General features: G+C 36.0%; 1 protein-coding gene across 2 annotated transcripts in view; it reads right to left on the bottom strand.

Moving 5' to 3' along the window:
• Nucleotides 1–24,166, bottom strand: part of MSR1 (macrophage scavenger receptor 1) — a 66,304-nt gene extending 42,138 nt beyond the window's left edge. For both annotated transcript variants that reach the window (XM_024562724.3, XM_053916720.1), the window contains exons 1-5: nucleotides 24,029–24,166; nucleotides 15,262–15,368; nucleotides 13,355–13,468; nucleotides 6,467–6,876; nucleotides 3,392–3,578 (exon numbers count right to left, since the gene is read on the bottom strand). In XM_024562724.3, coding sequence (XP_024418492.2) covers nucleotides 3,392–3,578; nucleotides 6,467–6,876; nucleotides 13,355–13,468; nucleotides 15,262–15,364 — 814 coding nt within the window. In that variant the 5' untranslated portion in view covers nucleotides 15,365–15,368; nucleotides 24,029–24,166. The remainder of the gene's footprint in view (nucleotides 1–3,391; nucleotides 3,579–6,466; nucleotides 6,877–13,354; nucleotides 13,469–15,261; nucleotides 15,369–24,028) is intronic.
• Nucleotides 24,167–24,826: the final 660 nt, after the last annotated feature.

The raw sequence follows: 24,826 nt of genomic DNA, 5'->3' as shown, positions 1-24,826 counted from the left end.
GAATTGTTCAAGGTCCTAAAGCTAATCAGGTAAAACCAGAACTAGAATTCTTATTTCCTGACACCCTAGGCTACACTATTCCAAACTTAATTGACTTCATTTTTGACATCTGTTCTTCCATTATTCCTGAGATTATATGATTATATTTTTATTGATAGTAGCTAAAGACACAGTCTACTTTTAATTCCAGTAATTAATTGCACACAAATCTCTAACTTTAAATACCATCAATTGCTTATTCTTCTTCTTTACTATTATATATATGTGTGTGTGTATATATACATATATATTAGATACTACAAAATAAACATTTTCCAAATGAATATAATGTTATCTTTTTCACCACTGAGACATATCATATTTTATTTCTCTTAATGTTCTTCCTCAATGTCCACCAACTTTGTTTCTTTAAATCACGATGCACCCATTCATCACCAAACTCTGTTTCAACAATTTGGTCCTTCAGACTATAACTACTAAAATTACCTGAGAAATGTATTAAAATATCTTTCTCTCTTTAATCTTTACTGTTATTCAGAAACTGTTAATATAAAAAGGAGGAGCAGAAAGTAATGACGCTGATCCTACAACCCACAAGTGACAAAGAACTCAATTTATACAATATGTCTCTCTGGGTTATAGTTTAATAAATAGTTATTCAAAGTTTACTTTATGGCTAGATGCTGTAATAATATAAAAATAGTCCCTCATTTTAAGGAACTTAATGTTTCCAAGAAGATGTAACATTTCACTAGAAGATAGTATGAGATGACTTTTAGATATGACAACCATATTAAGAATTCTCCTGTGTGTGTGGGGGGGGGGGGAATACTTAATGTTCAATGTAAAGGAAGATATAAATGTCAGTAAGAATATTACTGTGGTGGAACCAGAGAAGGTTTCATGTAAGAGGCCCCACATTAGATGGGCATTGAATGATAGGTATGTTTCGATATTAATAGAAGAGGAAAGAGATTATTTCAAGTGAAGGAAAAATACCTGAGGCAGGATGTAAAAAGTGTTGGGTATGTTAGAATCACGGTAAAATCAATTGAAATATTTTGTATCAGAAAGGGAAAAGAAAGGGCATGAGGCATTCAAAAATCGTTAAGAAACCATGAGTGCCAGAGAGAGAAGTACATGTCTAATAAGGAGGCAATGAGACATTTTTACAATCCAGGGTTTCCCTTCAGGAACACTACATTCTAACAAGAATGAAGAAAAATTATAGTGGGAAAGACTGAGGCAGGAAATGATTGGGAGTCTAGTTCCATAGCTGGGCAGAGTAGTGATAAAAATAGCTTACTCATGAATATAAAGAAGTGACAAGGGGATAGAGACCATAGAAAATAAGAACTAATGATAGCCTGGGGAGAAAGAAGGAAAACAATTACATTTTCTTCTTGGAAACCTGGGAGAATGATACTGCCAATTGCAAAGTGTAACTTAACAACAAAATACTAAGAATAAGAAGAAATAAAAGTACTGGCTTCACTTCTCCATTCAACACGTATGTAATTGCTCACCCACTATATATCAGGTGCTCTAACAGGGCCTATGTGTGGACAGGAAGTCCTGAAGGACAAGACCAAACTTCCTGGAGCTCACATTCCACTGGGGAAGACGTATGTAAACAAATAAGCAATTGAACATGGGAAATAAGTCCCTGTAGCAGTAAGTGCTATGAGGAAGTTAAAGCAAATGATGATAGAGAGAGAGGGAGAAGAATGAGAATGGGGGAGGGAAAAACGACCTCTGAAAGCATGATTTTGAGTGGTGCCAAGAAGGACTAGAGATGTAAGAGAAGAACATTTCAGAACAGACAGAAGGGATCTAGTGCACATTCTGGACAGCAGCACCGTCATTCTTTCAGACGTCCAAGCCAGACAGAGGGAATGCCGAGGGTAAATTGGAAAAGGAGGGCAAATAGGTGGATGGATGCCAGACCCAGTAGGAGTTTAGATTTTCTTCCATGCCTCATAGGGAGACGGCAGAGGGTCTTAAGCTTGAGAAAGAAGAGGCCTAATTATATCTTTTGATAGCACCCTTTTGCTCTGCATCATGTAGAATGGATTAAAAGTAGAATCAGGGAGAACAATTGGGAAGCTGATGTATTACATTAAACTGGAATGCAGTTGCTTAAATTAGAGTAGTAGCAGAGGAGACAATGAAAGGGAGTTTTATTATAAATATTATATGCGAGAAGAGTTAACAGGACTCATAGGTGGATTAGATATAAGGAATGAGGGAAAGAGAAAGGTCAAGGATAGCTTTCCAGACTGAGTAACAAATTGGACAGCGATACAACTAACAGATAAGATTGGGGAGGCAACAGATTTGCAGGTAGATGGGTGTGGGATGCTCAAGCACCAAGGATTTGGTTTTGGATTTGTAAAGTTTTGGATCTTTATTTGAAATCTGCCATGGAGTTGTCTAATTGTTAGCAAGAAAGCTGATTAGTTTAAATTTGTCTTTCTCATCTGTTTTAATGTAATAATTAAAGAATACATACAATGTGTTCGACATAAGTAAGCTATAAAGCACAATAACAGAGAGAACATCTCTGCAACATCACAACCCAGAAAAGTAGGTATCCATCTAGGTACTCCCAGGTCTCATTCATCTATTTTCTTTTCAGAGATAAACATTAATATGAACTTTGTGTACCTCATTTCCTTGTATTTTAAAAACAATCATTGTTATTATATATGTATACATCTGTAAATATGCATTATTTAATTTTACTAAATTGTGGGCACTGTAAACAAAATGTACTATATATAATCTTCTGAAACTTGTTTTTTACAAGAGACAAACCTAAACAAAAGGATACAAAAAGGTTGAAAGTAAATATGGAAAATACTAAAAATATAAGGAATTAGAAGCTAGTGTGAAATATATATGGTATATCTATTAACTTGAAAATCAGTAATATTCAACTTGTTTTACAAACAATACAAAAGTATTTGACAAATTCATTTTTTTAGGAGAGTTCAAAGTCTTTTTGAATTAATAATAAAATAGTGTAAGACATAAGAAAGAACCTGGAAGTTTTGGAAAAGAGAATTAACAACCTTGATTTTTGAACAGGTAGAGAACGTTGTGCCTTACGGAAAACCTCTTTTGCTCTTCAGTAATACGGGATACTTGGAATAATGACTTACTAGACATTAAGAGAGATTTCATTTTTTAATCCCTTTCTGTTGAAAGAACTCCAGGATACTGTTATCATACCATGTTTTAATATGATCTGAAGACTTCTTCCTCTAGGTAATTGTAGTAAATATATGCTCAAAACTATTTTAAGTCATAGGATCCAGAAGACCAAATCTCAGTGTGTATCAATATCTTTTAATATGCCATTTTCTGGAAGAATGAAAAGATATTTTACCTTGAATTAAAGTGATATTTTTCAGTGTCTGAGAATGTTCCCAGTCTTTCAGTCTGAGGTCATTAGTGATGTTATTCAATAGTTTCACTTCCCCTTTTATTTCCTGTTCCAAGCGTGCATGTTTTTCTTTCATAGACATAATTTCTGCTGACGCATTGTATACACGCTCTTCTAATATACTCATCTCCTGTGAAACATAGGCAAGCATCCACAATTTTTGTTACACAATTATTTATGAAATATGTAAGTTTAAGAAACTCTGAAATCCACATTAAAGAATCCACGTAATATTGCAAGAATATTATGGAATAAGAATACAAAAATTAGAGAACTGTTTTAAGAGAGTAATTCTTTGGTTTTGAAGCATTTCGTCTCTGACTGAATGGCTGAAATTTCACATCCTCTGTGGTGCCCCCTATCAATTAGCTGAATATATTTAAGGTATTCTTCTATTACCAAATATAAAGATGTCAAAATGCTAATCAATTTTTAAAAACTTGTTGCATGGTTTTTAATTCACCTGATATAAAACTTTTTATATTGTACTAATAGTAGAAGCATACTATGAATTTGGTAGATTTAAATATTAAACTGTTTTACAGCAGTAAAAATGTTGAATGGCATATTTCTCAGTGGTAATTGACATTCAGGATAGTTTTTCATATTCAATGCAATCTCAACTAGCATATTAATGATATCTTTTAATTTTTATTGCCTCTGTATTTGAGGTTTCATTGTTTGTTTTCAAGTATAATTATATGTATTTTGTGTACATTTTTATACCTGCATGCATATATAGAGAGACTGTGAACAAGAGATATCCTACTTGTTTGATCTGGGACATACTTTTAGTTTTTACTCTATAATATATTAAGAATATACACTATTTGATATCAAACTATTAATACAAGGCCATTGTAATCAAAACAGCCTGGTACTGGCATAAGAACAGGCATATAGATCAATGGAACAGAACAGAGAGCCCAGAAAAAAACCTAAAACTTTATGGTCAATTAATATTTGATGAAGGAGGTGAGGGAATATAATGGAGTAAAGACAGTGTCTTCAATAAATGGTGTCAAGAAAATTGGACAGATACATGCAAAAAAAATGAAAACTAGACCACCAATTCACACAATACACAAGAATAAACTCAGAGTGGATAAAACACCTAAAATGTAAGTCACAAAACCACAAAAATCCTAGAAGAAAACATAGGCAGTAAAATATCAGACATCTCTTGTAGCAATATTTTTGCTGATATATCTCCTAGGGCAAGGCAAACAAAGGAAAAAAATAAACAAATGGGACAACATTAAACTGAAAAGCTTTTGCACAGCAAAAGAAAGCATCAACAAAATGAAAAGGGAACCCACTGTGTGGGAGAACATACTCACCTATGATACATCTGATAAGGGGTTAATTCCCAACATATAAAGAATACACACAACTTAACACCAGAAGACAAACAATCCAATTAAAAAAATGGGCAAAGGACCTGAATAGACACTTCTCCAAAGAAGACATACAGATGGCCAGTAGACATATGAAAAAATGCTCACCGTCACTAGCCATCAAAGAGATGAAAATTAAAACCACAATGAGATACCATTAAAGATCTACAAACAACAAGGGCTTGCAAGAACGTGGAGAAAAGGGAACCCTAGTGCACTGTTGGAGGGAATGTAGACTGGTGCAGCCATCCTGAAAAACAGTATGGAGTTTCCTCCCAAAATTAAAAACAGAACTGCCTTTTGACCCAGTGAATCCACTTCTAGGAACATGTTCAAATAATCCTGAAACACGAGTTTGAAAGAATATAGGCACCCCTATGTTCATAGAAGCATTGTTTACAATAGCCAAGATCTGGAAACAGCCCAAGAGCCCAGCAGTGAATGAGTGGATTAAAAAGCTGTGGTACATTTGCACAATGGAATACCACTAGGCCCTAGAAAATGAGAAAATCTTACCTTTTGCAACAGCACAGATTGACCTGGAGATTATTATGCTAAGTGAAATAAGCCAGTCAGAGGAAGACCAATAGCATATTATTTCATTTATATGTGGAGTATAATGAACAAAATAAACTGATGGACAAAATAGAAACATTGGCACGAATACATGGAACAGATTGGCAGCTGTCAGAGGTGGGAGGGGGGACTGGATGAAAGAAGGTGAAGGGATCAGCTATAAAACATATATACACAGCACACAGACACAGACGACAGTATGGTGATAGCCAGAGAGAAAGAGGGCTGGGGACTAGGTGGAGGTGGGCAAAAGGAGGGGGGCAGGGGAGAGGCTTTGCTTGGGGGTGATGGCACGTGATGCAGCGTGCAGATAATGTTCTACTGAGTTGTTGTACACTTCAAACCCGTATGGTTTCGCAAGCCAGTGTTACGCCAATAAATTCAATTGCGAAACATGAAATAGAAAAAAAATATTGGAGTGGTATGTCAAGCAAATAATGAAACTATTATGTAATATTTCTCCATTTTATAATGTTTACGATATTTTTCAATTTTTAAAAGTTAAAATTGTATGCTTTTTCCCTTATTCTGAGTATTAACTTTTGTGCCTAATTTTCTGTTTATAATTTCGTATTATTTTTTCTTAAGGATTGTCCCTCCAAACCTGGATCTGCCCCTGGGTATATGTGCCCACCATGGAGGGGTCAATGGCATGATGTGGGGTCATTTGTGTAGTTCTTTGGCCCCTCCCAAATGCCAAAGGTATTTATTTAAATATTAAATAAATTCATTTTAAGAATAAAAAATAATATATTTACCTATTAAAACACTTAGAGGCTGCCTTATTTGTAATAATTTAGTGGATGTATACTGTGTATGTTTTTTTTTAATTTGTTTGATTCCTACTGATATTTTGCTGGGAATCCAGAAAAGAAGCCAGGTAAATCTGCTTGAGACCTTCTGGTAAGATTACCAAAAAAGAATCAGGGTAGGTAAGGTGATGTTCAAACACGATTTGCAATGTTTGTTTTCTTGTTTATCAGAGGAGATAGGATCTAAATGAATTCAATGTCAACCTGTGACTTTCCGATACAAAAGCTCTTACCTCTTGATGTTTAATTTTACTCTCTTGGACTTTGCCATTCAGTGTTTCAATACTGAGCTGCAAAGCAAGCAATGTGGTATTCAGACTTATTAACGACTTGGAGATTTCATCTATTTCATTTCCATGTTCCTGGACTGAGGAAACTGCAGCACTCAGCTGGACAAGCACATCATTAAATCTTTGATCAGTCGTCACACTGAAGTTTTGGAAATGCTCTGAATCTATGAGATTGGCTTGTGTATCTGAAATATACTCGATTCTTTTCTCCATTTTGTTCATGTTTTCTGTGACAACTTCTCGAAATTTTATTTCTTCACTATCATTTCCTTTTCCACTGAGATGCTGAGGAATATCGTTGATATTAATTGAACCAACTGTGCAGTTCTTCCATTCCCACTTTAGGAGCTGAGCTGCATATGTAAGCAAAAACAAGCAGAGTCATGGTCTGTCTCCTTAAACACATATACCTGTCTCCTTACATGCATTCGCTATCATTCCATTCTGAATCTTGCCTGTCCGTTCCATTCTAAGGTTCTGAATGCTAACCTAAATCAGGTATTTATTTAAACAGACAATGTGTGAACCGCAGTAGGCACACTGCTGAGAGGGCAACCGTCTCCTCTTCACACTTCACACGAGAACTTATTCCAGGATTAAGCCATTCTTCCTGAAGTCCTGCTTATAAGAATCTTTTGGGGCCTGGCTGGTGTGGCTCAGTGGATTGAGTGCCAGACTGGGAATCAAAAGGTCGCCAGTTTGATTCCTAGTCAGGGCACATGCCTGGGCTGCAGGCCAGGTACCCTGTAGGGAGTGCCCGAGAGGCCACCACACATTGATGTTTCTCTCCCTCTCTCTCTCCCTCCCATCCCCTCTCTCTTAAAATAAATAAGTAAAGTCTTTACCAGAAAAAGAGAGAATCTTTTGGACCATTGTATTTGATTTCCCAGTAAGAGAGATTCTACAGACTAGAAAGTGCATTGTACCCTATTCCTCGGGTCTGTCGTTAGGATGAAATGAGATAATGTTAAACAGGGTATCAGAAGTCAGTGTGTTCAATATGTTAGTTATTATCAAGACAAATGGTGATGCTGACAAAATATGTGGTAAAAGCAGAAGTATCAGTGTTACCCACTGTATGAGTAAGTTGTGTGGTTCCTCTTCCTCACCCTATCCTTAAGCTGGCAGAGAACTGTCATGCTCAGTTACACAGGTCTAATTTATAGCTGGTGGAGCAGAAAATTGGGCAAATAATATTCTTACTTCAGAAAGTATTATTTTTATAAGATTCCCCTTTGCCTACTATAAAATATATATTCATAGTAGAAAATTTAGAAAAGATGAATAATAAGGAAACATAATTTACCATTAAAACCTTCATCCCAAGTTAAATGCTCACAGTTTGGAGTATGTATATCAACTCTGGCTCTCTGTTTTCACTATCACATTATTACTATAAAGCAAGCTTACATTTTATATGCAATCTGGAAAGTACTCTAAATTAATACTATATTATAAAGACTTTTGCATATTATTTAGAATTGTTCTATAAAAAGAATTTTAAGAACTACATTGTATTCTGTATATGGATCTACACAATTTATTTAACAAACCCCTTACATTTGTTTCTGTTCTTACTAATATATTCAATGTTTTGATAAACAACCTTGTGAGTAATTATTTCCTGAAGAAAAAAATCTATTAAGTGGTATGGACATAAAAAGCTGCTGATATGTATTTCCAAATAGACGTACACTCTCTAAACAAACTAATTATCCTTCTGAAAGGATCTGGAACAATATATTTACAGTTTAAAAAAATAAAAGGAATAAACATTAACTTTGCAGATAAAAATAATACATAATTATACACAATAAAGAAACCATTAAACACTATTTTACTTCCAACCAGCGATGGTTAAGATTTTGTTATCTTTCTATATCTCTACCTCCATTATTCATACCTTTTATCTACATATATATCAGTCTCTTATTCATATTTGTTTAAATGTATAAATTTTTATACTTCACCATTATTAAGCAATAATAAGAATAACTTCATATACTTGTATTTGAGACATATATCTACATAGTCAGCTTTTTCTGAACTGTCACTTTTCTGAGTAAAAAATGATGCAGCGATAGTACCAGCTTTATAGGATTCTAAGAATTAATGAGATAACATATGAAAAAAAGAAACATTTAGCTTCTACCCTTAGCTCAGGGTACCTGTTACGTACATGGGACCTTGGTGTTCTTTCGCACAGGGTCAAGCTGCCTGACTCTGGAATCTAGCTCTGCTCCTCACTATTAGCTGGGGTACCCCAGGCACGCCATTTATCTCTTCTTTCTTAGGTTCCCTCAGAGACCTGCAAATAGTAACTGTCTCAACAGCGGTGCTGAGGATGAATGAGATAAGGTATGGAAATCCCATAGCACACAGGTGACACATACGAAACTTCTATTCAAATTTAAGCGCCTTAACCATGAAAGAGGTTATCTTACTTACAGGGGAAACATTTACCACCTTCACTGAAAGAAGCCGTTGATGGTGGTTGCGATGGTAGACATTATTATATTAAGAATAAGTATTAAACTATATGTGCAATTAAATCCCTATTTAAAAAAACACATTTTATTATGTGCCCCTAGTTACATTCTCTTTAAAGCTGGCTTATTTGAATTAATAAAACACATGTGACTATATGATCCACAACAGAGACTATGGGGAACCGTTCCATGAGTGGGAAATGTGGCCCAGCCCCCACTCAGAAAAGCCAGTGGGGAGCAAGTTTCGGCGGTCAGGACCCACGTCCACAGACAGGTTCTCCCGTGGGGAATCAGGCCTGCATTGTACCTAGGCTGCTATGAGACTTGCTTTTGCTAAAACTCCCTCACCCTGAATTGAGGCAGCAAATGTTTATTGAAGTATCTTTAACTACCTAAAGTCTGTGCTAAACCACCTAAGTATGGAGTGTAACCAGTTCAACCACTTTCCCCCTTGATCTGTAACATCCTTCTCTTTGAAGTAATTAGCAGTATTCTGTCCTTTGTTGTCTGTAAAAGGTGATCACCTACAGCGAAACTGTGCATAGTAAATGAGGACCATCCTCGATGTAATGTGCCCAGAAAAGCAATAAAGGCCTGTCCAGGCGGGGGTCGGCTCTCTCTCTTGGGTTCTCTCTGGCCCTCTCGCCCTCTCTCACTTAGAGAGTGGCCATGCCATCCCTTTTCCTCCACAGGATTTCCGTAGTCCCTGTGTATTTGTCTATTGCAGCCACAACACCGGATCCTGCGGGCTGGGGTCCGCATCAAGAGACCATTTTAAGTGTTCATTATTTTATACTTCTTAATGTATCAACAAACTAGAAAAAAATTATATTTCTTAGTGGGATCTTATCACACTTATTAAATTAAGTGTGGGAGCACCTTTTTGGTTGACAGCCTCACTCATGCACTCATCAATTATGTGATTTATTTATTAAGCACCTACTACATATAAAACACTGTTTGAGTAACTCTCAGAAGAAGACTGACTGAAACTCAAAGTTGTTCCTTAAATTTTTGCTTTTATGATTATTATTCCTTTTTTTAAATAAGAATCTGGTTTCTTCCCTGGTGGGTATGGCTCGGCTGGTTGGGAGTCACACTGCAAAAAGAAAGGTCACTGCTTGGACTCCTGGTCAGGGCACGTGCCTGGGCTGCGGGTTCAGTCCTGAGTTAGGGAGTTGGAGGCACATGCGAGAGGCAACAGATCGATCGATGTCTCTCTCCTTCTCTTTCTCCCTCCCTTCCCCTCTCTCTAAAAAGAAAGAAATAAAATCTTAAAAAAAAGAAGAAGACAGGTTCTGGATTAGAACTGCCTGGGTTAGCAGTCCTTGCTCTTTCCTTTATAAATTGTATCTTGAGCAAGTTAATCTGCCAATGCTTCTATTTCACTTCTGTGTAAATGGAATAATAATAGTCAGTATTTAAATAATTAAATGAGCTAATATATGTAAAGTGCTTAGAGTAATTCCTGGCACATAATAAGCATTTGATAAGTTTCAGCTCTTTCGTTATTTTTAATATTTTGGATTCACTATCTGTGACTTACATATCCATTTGTATGACCCTGATAACTAGGGTAAATTAATATTATATAACATAAAAATTGAGGGGAGGTTTGGCATTACAATGAGTACAGTAATCTGTGCTTTATTTTACCAGGAAAATTGATCTAATTGTTCAACCATATAATTTTACTTATACTAGAATCAATTTCTACTTTATATGGGCAAAGCAGCCCTTTTCCACAGTATAAATGAAAGACCTGATTTAACAAAAGGTCTATATGACCAAGAGTTTTTATTTGACATCAATTTTGACATGAATTGACAAGAAAAGTAACATTTTGTTTATAGATTTAAAAACACAACAGTGCTTATTTCCCAAATTCTGAATGAAAACCAACTTGACCCTTACTTCCGTTAAAAACGTTTAACTCTGTACCACAAACCTAGGTAACGAATGCCAGAGATTCTGTTTTCGAATATTTCCTTCCCCCGCCACTGGACAGATGGCGTGTTTTGACTTTTCTTTGTCACGTTGGAAAGCAAACCAGTTTTCATGGCTTGTGCAAAGACCTAGGGATAGAGTTGCATTTGATTCTGCAGATCACAATTGCTCTTTCATGTTGGTAGTACCTTCTCCTACCAAAAATCTGTATTATTCTCAGCTGAAGAATCTTCAGCATTTCAGTTAAAATTTATATAAATCAATGCCAAATTATATTTTATTGTCCAGAGACATAATCACGTTGTTATACTACACCAGTGACCCAGTAGCTTCTTTAGGAAAAAGTGGCATGTGGACTAGATGTTATAATTCAGAAACGTCTTTCTACGAATATGACATTGAAGGTTAAGTAGAGTTTTTATGTACAAATTTTTACTTTACCCACCAGTTCATATTTGCCAAAACAAAGTGATTACTATCATTTTAGGGATATATTTTTTTCTATAATTGCAACTTTTTGATAGCAAGTAGTGATTGTGCATTGAATTTTAGTTCCTTTTCTGGACAACATTCCTATCTACAATGTAATTAAAGCTGTAAATGGACTGTCAGTTGTTTATTATTCAAGTGTGATAGACACAGTAAGATCTATTTCAACTTGTGATGAATTTGGGTGCTAACATGAACTTATTGATTTGAACATTTTTACCTTCTTGTCAGTCTTCACGGATACCTGCTGTAGTTTTAGTTTATAAACCCTAAAACAAATGTGTTGACATGATAGTATTTTCTAATAGGTCAGAGATTTTAAATTTGGTCAGAACCCAAAATTCTTTATAGATATTCTGCATAGCTTATTAGAAAGAAGTTGCATTCCCGGGTGGGCTCTGCATACCATGGTTTGTATAAAGGTGATCAAATTCACCCAAATTATCACTGCCTTATAGCTAATAATCACAAACTAAAACATCTTTCAGCTATGCCTTTCAAACTACAGATAGGCATGTACAGAAACAAAGTAGAGGCGACCTCAGGACACCGGGAAGTTAATTTCATGACAGATACATCAGCTTTTTTTACTTAGACGGCTGTGTTTGGTTTGACTGGCTCATTGGTTTAGTTTGTCGTGGTTGGTTTTTCTTTTTTCTTTTGTTTTTAATAGCCAAAATAGGAGCTGATCTTTACCTGTGGAACACATTTTCCTGGCTAAAATTATGGCAACTCTGTTTGTTTTTTTAATCGTTCAAGCATATTTTGTGCTAAAAACCCAATTACACTGGGAGATAGCAGACCATCAAGGTCAGGAGTCAGGGGTCACGGGTGGGAAACTCCGGCTCCACTACTGAAGAGTCTCCGTTTCCTCCTGTGGATAATGAGCACAGGTGCGTGTCTGCTCAGGGGTGACCTGAAAGATGTATTTAGATGATCTGTGAAAAACGTAGAGCCCAATGTCTGCACATAGTAAGTGTTCAAAATGATAGCTACTGTTAACCAGTGTTGTTGCCTTACTATCATTTCTCTTTTAGCAGCATTTTTGCTTTGTTTTGGAATATTCCTTTAGATTGCCTCTTAGCAGAGGAGGTCTGGCCTTGTGTTTAGGAGCAATTTCTTGTTAAGCTGACTAATATGCACATAAAAACATCTCTTACTCCCAGCCTATCTCTTACTAGAGCATACATCTGTTTTGCCGGTCATAGAGAAAGGAGAGCTACAAGGCATATAAACTCGAATGCCAATCAAGTATATCAAAAATGCTACTGAGGGAATTAACACTTACAGAAAAACACATATACCTGGAAAACACCTCAAGCCCAAGTACAATGGTCTGATTTTTTTCTTTGAAGGGATACTATTAGGTTATTTTTAGAGATGTTTTTTTTTAAAAAATGGCTTAATGAAACAGGTAGCCATAAAAACATTAAAGATATGGACCATTATTTTCTTTTAAAATGCTTACAAGAATATTCCTTTTTGCCCTCGATACAAGCAGTAGAGGAACTTTATCTCAACTGGCTTGTTTTTACATTTTAGGCATTAATGTCAACAATCATGTTCATAATTTAACATTGGCAACAAGGATACTAATCGTGAAATCGGTGACCCACCACTAGACGTCTGTAGGACTTGGATGATAATATATTTTTGAAAATGTCAATTCTTTCTACAGCTATATTTTAATCTTTAATTTGTCTATTCTACTTCATTTTTTCTATTTCTTCACTTAACAAGTTTGAAGACTCTTTTTTCATTTAATAAGTTTGAGGAACACCTTGTCATATGAGGTTCACCTGATGACTCTTCCATATACAAAAGACTAAATGCTTCTTTTTGCTTCTAGAGTAACAACTAATACACACGATGAGCTGCTGGGTTTCAGAACTCTAGAATACTGTACCTGCCACTATTCCAATGACAGGTATGAGAATTACAAACACGAAGAGATAAAGGGCAATCAGTGCAGCTTTGAAGGACTTCAGTTTCTCTTGAAGGGTAGGGCCATTTTTAGGATCTAAAAAACAAAAGCCCAACCTCAATTAGAAAACGTAATCTTATTTCATTAAAGTGTTTGTAATCTGCAGTTATATGGTTAGTAAGAAAACAATTGAAATAAAAAGGAGAAAAATTGCTCCTTGTTTATTCAGTAGGAAGCAAGAGGAACAATCACAGACTAAACCAATACGCCCCTCACTATGGGCATTTCATTTACTCACCCATTCACGAAGCATCCCCGGAAAACGGACTACCCTCTACATGCTGTGCTCGTCTCATTTTGGAGCATTAATTGATAAATTTTAATATTGATACCAGCATATGTGAACACATTTATTCTTCTGTTTCATAGGGGAATATATTCTGGGTGAAAATAAAATCCCTCAAGAAAACTCCAAAACTAAAAACAAGAGTTATGAGGAAATGAAGGGAAAAGGAGAGAAATCTTGAAGAGGTAAAGAAAAGGGAAAAAACCAGGAAAGATCTAAGGAAAAAGAAAAGAACCACCACAGTACTAGCGAGATGGGCTATTCCATCTGCCAGATTGACTGAGCCTGAAACCCTTCTTCCCCGTTATCTGCAATTTACAGTCACAACTCTTCTGCATGCTGCCTTTTAAAAGCTCTCAAAAATTGTGTGTGTGTGTTTTGCTTTGTTTTCTATTCCCAATGATGCTGTTCTCCTTCCTCAATCTCTCAACATCTCCACTTTCAAAAGCTTTATTATTACCTTTTTCTACCTTTTCTCCTTGTCTCATTGGTGCCACATGCTCCCATCTATTGCTAACACAGCATGCAAGATCCATCATGCCTTGGAGTTGTGACCTGCATTTCAGGATTTTCTGTGTAAGAATTCATATAAGATCCTTTAACTTTGCATTTGCTGCCTCCTCTGACTGAAATATCTCTATGACTTCTTCCCTACCCATCCCATCCCCTGGTAAAATATACTTAAGGGCTTAAGCAGAATTAAAGCACCTCTGTCTTCAACACCTTAAAAGAACCTGCCCAGATAAAGCCAAGTAATGTATTCTGAGGTCTTGTGGTAACCTGTACAAACAGTTTCAGCACTGTTATGTACTGAATTGTGTTTCTCAAAAAGATATTGTTGAAAACATTGGGTATCTGTGAATGTGAACTTATCTGGAAAGAGGATCTTTGTAGAGATAATCAAGTTAAAAATGAGGTCATACTGGATTAGGATGGGCCCTGACCCACTGACTGATGTCCTACAGGAAGAGGACATGAAGACACCAGGGAGAAGACCATGTGAAGATGGAGTCACAAACAAGGCGCAGTGCTAAGGATTACCAGCAGCCACTAGAAGCTAGAAAGAGGCAAGATGGAATTCTTAACCGAGAGCCTTCAAAGGGACTATGGCCTTGCCAACACCTTGACCTCAGACTTCTGGCCTTGAGAAGTGTGAGAGAATAATTGTCTGCTGTTTTAAGCCACTCGTTTGTGAGCATTGGTTACAGCAGCCCTAGGAAACTAATACAAGTGCCTACCACCCATGATTTTCAGATTAATTCATGGTGCTAGGTTTACAGTCATCTCCAGGACCTACTCCAGTGGCTGGGAAATCGGAGAACTCAATCAATGTTGTGGATTAATTTAATCTATTATAATGTCTCCTTACCTCAGTTTAAGCTTATGATGGATTCTCTCTCAAGACAGAGATAGGCCTACTTATCCAGTAAGTATAACTTTAACATTCATACACATGTCAGATAAGTGTCAAGACTCTAACTTTACATAATGTCAATACCTCTAAGGGTGACCTCCCTGGGCATCCCCCCCTTCTCCTACTTACTCGGAGGTAGCAAAGTTGTCATTGATCGAGCATCAAACTTCACAGATTCTGAAAAGCTATCGTTGTCCTCCAGTTCATCAGGAATGGTATTCCACTGTGCCATATTTCTGTCAAACACACGTAAAAATTTATCAATTACACATAAAATGGCTAGGACCCTTTGGTCCAACATTTCCAAATGAATTTCATAATTAAAATTTAATTTCGCCAAGGAACATAATTAACTAAATTTATATACCTACTCTCTACATTAACATATTATATTAATACCTACCCATAAGGTTTCAATTGTAGCAGGAAAAGACAGACTTACATAGAAACTACTCATCCCTCTCTCCATGTGCAAATGTGTATGTGCTTGTATGTGTGTGTGTTCTGAGAGTGAGAGATAGCTTTTCACCTTTAGCCATAAAAACTATTTTTCCAAGTGGCAGAAAACAATGATTTAGCTGAAATGAGAAAATAATTTGCCTTAGAACAGAGAGTTGTGCAAAATTTGAAGCAAATATTTCCTGTGGTCTTTTATCAGGTCTCCATGAGCCAGTTCTTACTCTGCCAAGGCATCTGCTCATCACTCTGGAGAGATAAAATCTAGTCAGCAGATTAGGAATCACGGGAAAAACAGTTTTTCCCCCCTTTCTTACTTGTATGTATTTATTTATTCCTCAAGACTCCTCATTATACATTGGCAGCATCACAAATATGTCCTTGTAGCTTTTTAGGCACAATCTATATTTTATGATACGATCTATGCCTGTATCTCTTTAAGATGCTTTGGACTCATTTGAGAGCCTTGATTAAAAGATAGTTTTATAGGACTTATCCCCAGAATTTTCAATGTTTGGGGTGGGAGAACCAAGAATTTGCAATTCCACCAAGTTTCCTAGAAATGCTGCAGCTTCCAACGTGAGCACTCACAGCTGAAGAACATTTTCCGTGAAAGGAAATGATATGATGCTATCTTGGAGAAAATTCAGTTCATTTGACTGATAAACTTAGAATAACACCAAAATCTTATCATTTCTTATTTTCTTTAATGGTGAGTCATGGATTTAGCCCAGCCGGCTGGCCACGTTGAGGTGAGAGTACTGGAAGCTCCAGAACATCAAATTCATAGCTCCTCCAGGAAATGAAGACAATCATTCACATGCAAACATCCATCCTGCTTTTGGCAGGGGTATTGCCAAGTACCTGGACCCCAGTCGATATATGTTTTTTAAAAAATACATTACCAAGGAGATTCTTTGTATTGCAGTTTGCAGTGACAATCTTGGTTCATGCAACATTCTGTGAATTGGTCTTAGTTTCCTTATATCCTGTTGATCTGACCAGAGTGTGTTCTTAAATGATCTGGCTGTGGTGGAGGAAGGAAGTGGAGGGGGAAGGTATAAAATCTACATACTCTTCTCTTAGGTAGAGGCGAAGTACAAGAAATTACCCTGGAAAATTGATCATTCTAGGAAACCAACTTGGAGAATTCAGACCCAGAGTCCCCTAGCACCTGCCTCTTTTTCATTCACTCTGTTCTTTGAATTGGATGACAGTTTCACTTGCCAAGCAAGACAAATGAACAAACCACTTTAAAAACTGAGATTGCAATAAAGCTTAGCAAAATTAATTTTTAAAACTATGGGTCAAAGCAATGAGGACTATGTGGCAAAGCTTTTTAACTTTGAACTTAGTTTATAAAAAGCAGACTCACAAAGTATGCATTCAGATACACCTACTATGTAAGTAGAAATCTCTTCTTTCAGGCTGCTGACTGGCCCTTCTCAGTGTGTTTGATTATGGCTTTGGTCTTAATATTTGAGTTAGTGTGACTCCATTTCCACTTAAATACAAAGTAAACATCTGTTATAATACTCAATCTTCTAGATGGGATTATTGTTGTAAAAAAGATGAAACCCTTTGAGTCTGATAAATCTCTCTAGACTCTGAGGTACATAAAAGGAGGGACCATATTTTATTTTGTTAAATATTTATTACCAGAGCATAAAGCAACCTGGAAGGTAAAATATACTGAAAAACATTTGTTGAATGAACTGATTTGTGTTTTATAAGGCACTGGTCTCATATATTATTTTGGTTTGGGTTTTGGTTTTTAAACAAAATGGATATTTTGAGACAGGGGGACCAAGAAGGTGTGCTTTTCTGATAGGGAATTTCTTGGTAAGTTTTGTTCTTAATTCAGACTTTTTCTTCCCCTATTCTACACTCATTCTTCTCACAGCTTCCTTGAACATGAGCCAAATGGAGGGGCTGGTGACTATGTGACACTGCTGAGACTGCCACTCACTGTAGCCTGTTCTAAATCAGCATTTATTTTCCTTTTGTCAGGTCAATGGCAACTAGCGGGGGACATGCCCCGGCGGAGTTCTCAGGAGGACATTACTAGCATTTTGGTTGAGACAATTCTGTTTGGCAAAGGCTTGTCTCAGTGGTACAGCAGGTGTTTATACCACCCCAGCTGCCACCCACGAAATGTCAATAATGTCTCTTAACCATGACAGCACTGATTTCTGCCCGCAAAAGTCCCAAAACTTCATCCCTACACACTTCCAAACACCCGTGTCTTCTTGAGAACCACTCTTCAGTATGTATCCCCAATGTGGATAGAGAGTTAGGAACACTCTCTGCAACATGTGCCTCAAGCAATTGGACTGTTCACATGGAAAAATGGGCATTTCCCATGTGCTTCAGCAATACGAATTCCTCACATTGTTTTGGGGGATATTTCTCAAATCACTGCCTGCATGTTTAGCCCTTTAAATATATATACACTATAAACTTTTGTTAAAGCTTATATGAATATTTCTTACAGAAAACTTAAACAGATTATTATTTTAAAGAGAAAAGAAAGTAGCAAATCCAGGATTATAATATGGTGGTCTAACTTTGGCCTCAATAAATGGAAGTGAATGTTATTCTTATTCATATACTCTCCCAGAAGCTCCACATGTACTTTTCAATAAATTTGCAATTTAGAACCCACAGGGCCTTCTTAGCTTAAAGGACTTTTCTTGGGAGAAACAAAGTATTCTACTCTTTTTCCTTCCTTCCTTCTTCCTTCCTTCCTTTTCAGATGGCTCTAGAATGCCAGAGGCTACCTCATGAAAAAAAAGGTAAGTATTAGGATATTTTTCAGTCAATATACTTTGAGATGGAAATGCCTAACCCTTCACGTAGACCAGTTCAACAAATTCCTATTATGTACCGTTACATCAAGCACTGTGTAAGTCACAAGAATGCCAAGGTCAATGAATATAGAATCAAAAGATCTTAGGCACTAATGTGGGAGACAAAAATCTATAAATTATCACCAGTGATATATATATATATATATATATATATATATATATATATATATATATATATAATTTCCAGCTCAGATGCCATTTTTGGTCCAGCTCAGAATTATTCTTTTTAATAATACAACTAGCTACAATGGTACATTTTCCACGTCAACTTAATTTTTCTTTTTTTTAGATTTTTGGGTATCAGCATATAATCTATGTAATCTGTTTATTATAATCATTTATTCCTTCCAGTCTTTGGCCAGTGAGATACAATGGTACAGTTGGGTATAAAGGTAATATAGAGATACCAGCAAAGTATAGTCACCTCAGCCAGAGGTCAGGCTTTATTCTAGTTCACTCTCATCACGAGACCCATATCTGATTGCACAGAAATCAATCTTTTGACTTCCTCGGATCCATTCCTTCCACTCTATTCCAATTTTTTGACGTGAGCTCATTTTTCTCTACCCCAGCGAGGCATCATGGATAGTAGCAATGGAGTTGGCAATTAAAGGGGGGAATTCCAGAGGCATTAAGAAAGAAAAGGAAAGGAAAAGAATTGATGAACAAGCATCACAAGGTAGCACTTTAACAAAGAATAGGAGAAAAAACATCAAACGAAATGTTTTTCAGGAAAATAATACGGAAGACATAAATTTGAAAACAAGCATGTTTAATGGGCAGGTAAAGGAAGAAGAATCCGTAGTAAAAGTAGAGAAGAGCTCTGACACTACTGTAGGAAAACAAGTCAGAGGCATGGCAGAGGAAAAGGGTTTTCAAGGCATGCGAGGACATCTGTAACTTGCTACATGGAATTCGAGCTGTTTTGCCTTATGGTAGAGACAGAAGCAGGGTCTTGAGAGATCAAGGAACAGTAAATGTGCCCTGGCTGGCGTGACTCAGTGGACTGAGTGTCAGCCTGCGAACCAAAGTGTCACCTGTTCAATTCCCAGTCAGGGCACATGCCTGGGTTACGGGCCAGGTCCCCAGTTGGGGGCACATGAGAGGCAACCACACACTGATGTTTCTCTCCCTCTCTTTCTCCCTCCTTTCCCCCTTCTTAAAAATAAATAAATAAAATCTTTTAATAAAAGGGGAAAAAAGGAACAGTGAATGTATAAAAATGATGGGCCTTGAGTGTACAGCAGAAATCTGGTCATGCTCTTGCCTTTCTATTGAGAACAGATACAGAAGATTGCCGTAGACAGTCCATTGAGGGGAGTTTATTTTTCCTTGCTTATTCCTCCCCATCTTCCAACTTATTAACATTGGATTGTTCCAGGTCTCCGTTTTTGCCCTCTTTCTATTTTTATTCATTCACATGGGTGTTCTCACCAACATCTCTGCTTTAAATACAAACTATAAGGCTGGTTGAAGACTCCTACATCAGTATCTGTTGTCCAGACCTCTCCTCTTAATGCCAGACCTGTACATGCAATTCACTAACAACATCACTACTTGGGGGTGTTTAGTGGCCCAAAGCTGGGGGCCTTCCTTGTCTCATACTCCACAACCAATCAATGTCACCTTCCCTATGACCATCCTGGTTGGTGCCCCATCAACTTTCTCAGCTGGTCTCTCAACTTCACTCCTACCCTTTGTATTTTATCCACTTATTTCTTCTCCACGCTACCTCTAGGGCATTGGTCTCACCAAGCAAGTCAGATCATGCCACTCCATTGCTCAAAACATGTGAACACCTTCCCATCTCACTCTGGTCCTTATTAAAACCTCACTTTCTTACATGGACGTTTTCTGAGCCTCAGATGTAAAATTGCAACATAGCTCTTTCACTTCCTCAAGTCCTTCCTGGCTTAAGTTTTCTTCTCAAAAAACATATCACTATCCAACTTGAAATACTTGTTTTTAAATTCATCATGTCTATTGTCTGTCTACTTTTACCCAAGTTAGATCCATGATTCAAGAGTTTTTATCTGTTTTGTCCAGTGACCAGAAAGTTCCTGGCACTTGGTAGGTGCCCATTAAATATATATATAAATTATAAGAAATTTCACAAATAAATGAAAGACAATATTTTTTGCAAGATGACTAGGTTTCATATATGGGGTTATGCTTCAAGAAAAGTTTGTATTTAACTAATGTGGAAATTACAAAAGTTCTTCTTTTATATAATGGCAAATAAAAAGGTTTTCTCTGAATTGTCTGGAAATAGGAAACTGAAACAAAAATTTCACCCCCAAATTTTCCACTTTGCCTCAAAGGCATTCATTAGACTTACTAGATGACTTCAGTTCTCTACTTGCATTATTATTGCAATTTTTAAATAATTTTAAAGAACACACACATATAAAGTTTTATTAGCAGCTAGTGAACCATTTACACAATCCAAATTTGTCTTTAAATGCCATTTCCAAAGTTAAAAGAAAGAGTAGCCTCACATAAAGTTACAATTTCAACCAAATGTCAATGCACCGACAAAGAACTGTGAAATCTTCCGAGTTTGTGTAATCTATCAAAAGGATGTTCTCGTGAGAAGTGAAACAAATCTTTGCAATATCAGCTTTTAATAAAGTGGGTGAAAAGTTTACAGAAGCTACAGTAGGAAAATCATATGAAAGAATTCCAATGTTATCTTGTTTGGAAACATAACTGCTACGTTCTTCCTGTTTTTTATTATAAGAACATTATAACACTATTAGAGATAAACTGGGGCAAAGTTTCTATCGTCCTTTGCTCTAATGTAAGAAAAAACACTTTCATTTTTAAATGAAATTTGAGTCTTTGTGCCTACATGTCTATGTTACTTTGTTGATTCATAGTGATGTTACCATTTGATTGTATATACCTTCAAGATCTTATTCATATTTGTATACTTTAAATTGTTTTTTAATTTAAAATTATGGGCTACATAATAACTCATCAAATATATGAATATTATTCATGTGGCCATTTCTCTATAATCTAATTCTGCTTTTTAAAATGTCCCCCTCTTCTTCGGAGGGCAATATTTACTAATACAGACAATGTAAATATTTTCATAATTTCTCTGTCTTTTTTTGAAATGTTGTTTTAGGATAACTCACCATATGTTGACTATAATCAAACTATCAAACTATGTGAACAGAAAAAATATTTTAAACTTCTTGGTATCTACTGCCTAACTGCTCTTTATAAAGATTATAAAAAATTTACAACGATTCTCATAGAAAGTGAGTATGGAAGCTTTAAACCAAATTCACCAATATTTAGTAATGATATTTATTTTAGAATCATTGTGATTTTGATGAAAATTAATATCCTAAGGAGGCTTTTATTTGCATTTTCTGTTACTAATCTCAAAGACATACCATGTAATTATGTATTTTCTTCTTGGGTTTTTTTTTTTAAATTCATATCAATTGCTCATAGATATCAATTGCTCATATATACCCAGGGAATCTTTACATAAATAAACCCTTTTATACAATATATATTTTATGCATGGTATTTCTTCTAAGACTATCCTCTATTCAGATTTGTCATCAAACTATTAAGCTTAACTTTATCTTTAATATTTGGAGTAAATAATAACTTTGTAATGAAAAAACTTTGATTTTGAATGAACAGTTAAAAATGTTACAAATACCATATGATCTCACCTTTAACTAGAACATAATCAACAAAAGAAAAAAGCAAACAAAATATAACCAGAGACATTGAAATTAAGAACAATCTAACAATAGCCAGAGGGGAGGCGAGAGGGGACAGTGGGGAGAAGGGTTTTCAGGAACTACTATAAAGGACACACAGACAAAAGTAAGGGGGAGGGTGGAAGCAAGGGAGGGAGGTGGGTTTGGCTGGGGTGGCAGGACGGTTGGGGAGAAAATGCAGACGATTGTAATTGAATAACAATAAAGTAATTTTAAAAAGTGTTACAAACTAAAAATAATTATGTATTTGTGAAAAAAATTGCTCTCCACTTAAGAAACGTGCCCATAAAAGGGATTAAGGTAAGAAGTGCAAATAAGTATACTGTGCCTGGTACTCATCCCTGGCAGTGAAGGAGAAAGAGCACCAGTTTGAATCTGAAGTCTAGGCTTCAATATTGGTTGTGCCATTTGCGAACTATGTGACCTTTGACAAATATCTTCATTTACTTGACTGTAGTTTATATTTATGTGTAAAACATGATTAAAATTTCAATTTAAATAATTATGAGGATTTAAAATAATTTTTGTAAATTGGTACACAGACAACCATCAATAAGTGAATCATCTTTATTTTAACATAGCAATTTCTTTTTTTAAAGACTTTATTTATTTTTAGAGAGAGGGAAAAGGAGAGAAAAAGAAGGAGAGAAATATTAATGTGTGGTTGCCTCTCATGTGCCCCCTACTGAGGACCTGGCCCACAACCCAAGCATGCGCCCTGACCAGGAATGAAACCTGAGACTGGTTCGCACGTTGGCACTCAATCCACTGAGCCACACCAGCCAGGGATAAAATATCAATTTCTTTTTATCTGAATTTTTCCAATTATATCCTCACAGCAGCTCCTTGAAGTATACAGCAGTATTGTCATTTTACAAGGCAAGGAAACTGAGACCTGAAAGGTTTAAGTAACTAGTTAAAGTTATACAGCTAGGGCGTGGAGAAGCTGGGATTTGTATGCAGGCAGGGTACTTACAGGACATCAGCTACTAACTGCTGCAGAAAACATTTCTATCTCAGTTCTGTAACTTTTCTATCACTATTCTCACATACTCAGAGACAACTCTAACTCCCATTTTATACTGTGTCAATCTTACCCAGTCTTCAAGACAAATCTAAATTCTAACAAATTCATGAATACTTATTAATGGTCCTTTCTCTCTTTTGGCCTCTCTTATATTCCCATAGTAGTTATCTGCACACTGTTGTGCTAGTTAAGGTACTCAAATTATATGTTAACATATTACACCGTATTAGGGTGCTCAAGTTATATATTTGTCTTAAATCATGAACTTCCCGAAGACAGTATTTTGACTGTGTATTTCCCTACAACTAGTCCAGTGAATGTACACATTGATGCACAAGTAATAGTTCCTATATGAGTGTGTAAAGGTAATTAAAAGGTATTAAGTTAAAGCCAAGAGTATAATGTGAAGATTAAGGAAATGTGACTAATTAAATGTTTAATTATATTTTGAATAAAGCCAATATTTTTCAGTAAAATATACACAGTCATATGCTAAAAATTTCCTACCAGTTTAACTTACAAAGTATTTAGTATATTTCATATACATATCTATATACACACATACATTTTTATTCATGGAGAACCTAAGAAAAATTTCTATTTTTTACCACTGAAGCCATCAAACTAAATTATTAGAGATAGGATAAAAAATCCTACCATAAACTATTGATGCTGTGTATGTACACCTATATATACATACATATCTCATACAACACACACACACCCAGACACAGATTAGATCCATATAATTAATAGAAGCAATTTTGGAAAAACATTAAAATAAATTACTTTACCATTTGTCCTAAAGACAGCTGAACTGGTTTATGCACTTCCCGCTCTTCACAATTGAAATGTAAAATCTTTATCACATAGTGTTTCAGTATTTGATTCATGAAAAAAGGAAATGACACATTGAGTGTTGAAAATCTTCCTTAACATCGTATTTCAATAGTACTTTCATGAAAGCACAAGTTTGCAAAATCTAAATTTGTCAGATAACTCACTCCTCTTCCTATCTAGGACATTACAAAAGAAAAAGAGAAGCAGAGGAAAAAGAAACAAGCTTTACTATAATAGGCAGATTAATTCTCACTTTGGATGATATCTACACCTTCTATCAATTCGTACCATTATCTTCTACTAAACTCATTATCTTCTATTGCTTCTCATTATACCTTCTTTCATACTAGGGAAGTTTGAGGCATAATTCCATGTGTAAGTGAACTGATTTTCTTAATTTCTCTCCTGATCACTTGTCTCTTGTTTCAAATGGAAAGCATATGAGAAAAGGACACAGATACTAAGTAAAAGCAATACTAACAATGCTCACTTCAGCTCTATGTATGCTGACACTAGCATTATCTAAAGCTGTCTTGTGAGCCCCTAACCAATTGTTTATTGCTTCGGAAGTGTAGTGGGGAAAAGGGGTCTCAGGCAGGGGGTCAGAGGAAAGAGATGTCTTTCACCTTCCACCGCCCTGTCAGAGTTTACACTTTTCAACTCCTTTATTTGATCACGTTCAATAAGTTCCAGTATGTTCAGTAAGTTCCAGTATGACAAGCATAAGAGGTATGCATCGCATTAATGAGCCA

This window comes from Desmodus rotundus, chromosome 13, assembly GCF_022682495.2.
Source record: "Desmodus rotundus isolate HL8 chromosome 13, HLdesRot8A.1, whole genome shotgun sequence".
Lineage (NCBI taxonomy): Eukaryota > Metazoa > Chordata > Mammalia > Chiroptera > Phyllostomidae > Desmodus > Desmodus rotundus.
This window is presented reverse-complemented; position numbering and strand designations above follow the sequence as displayed.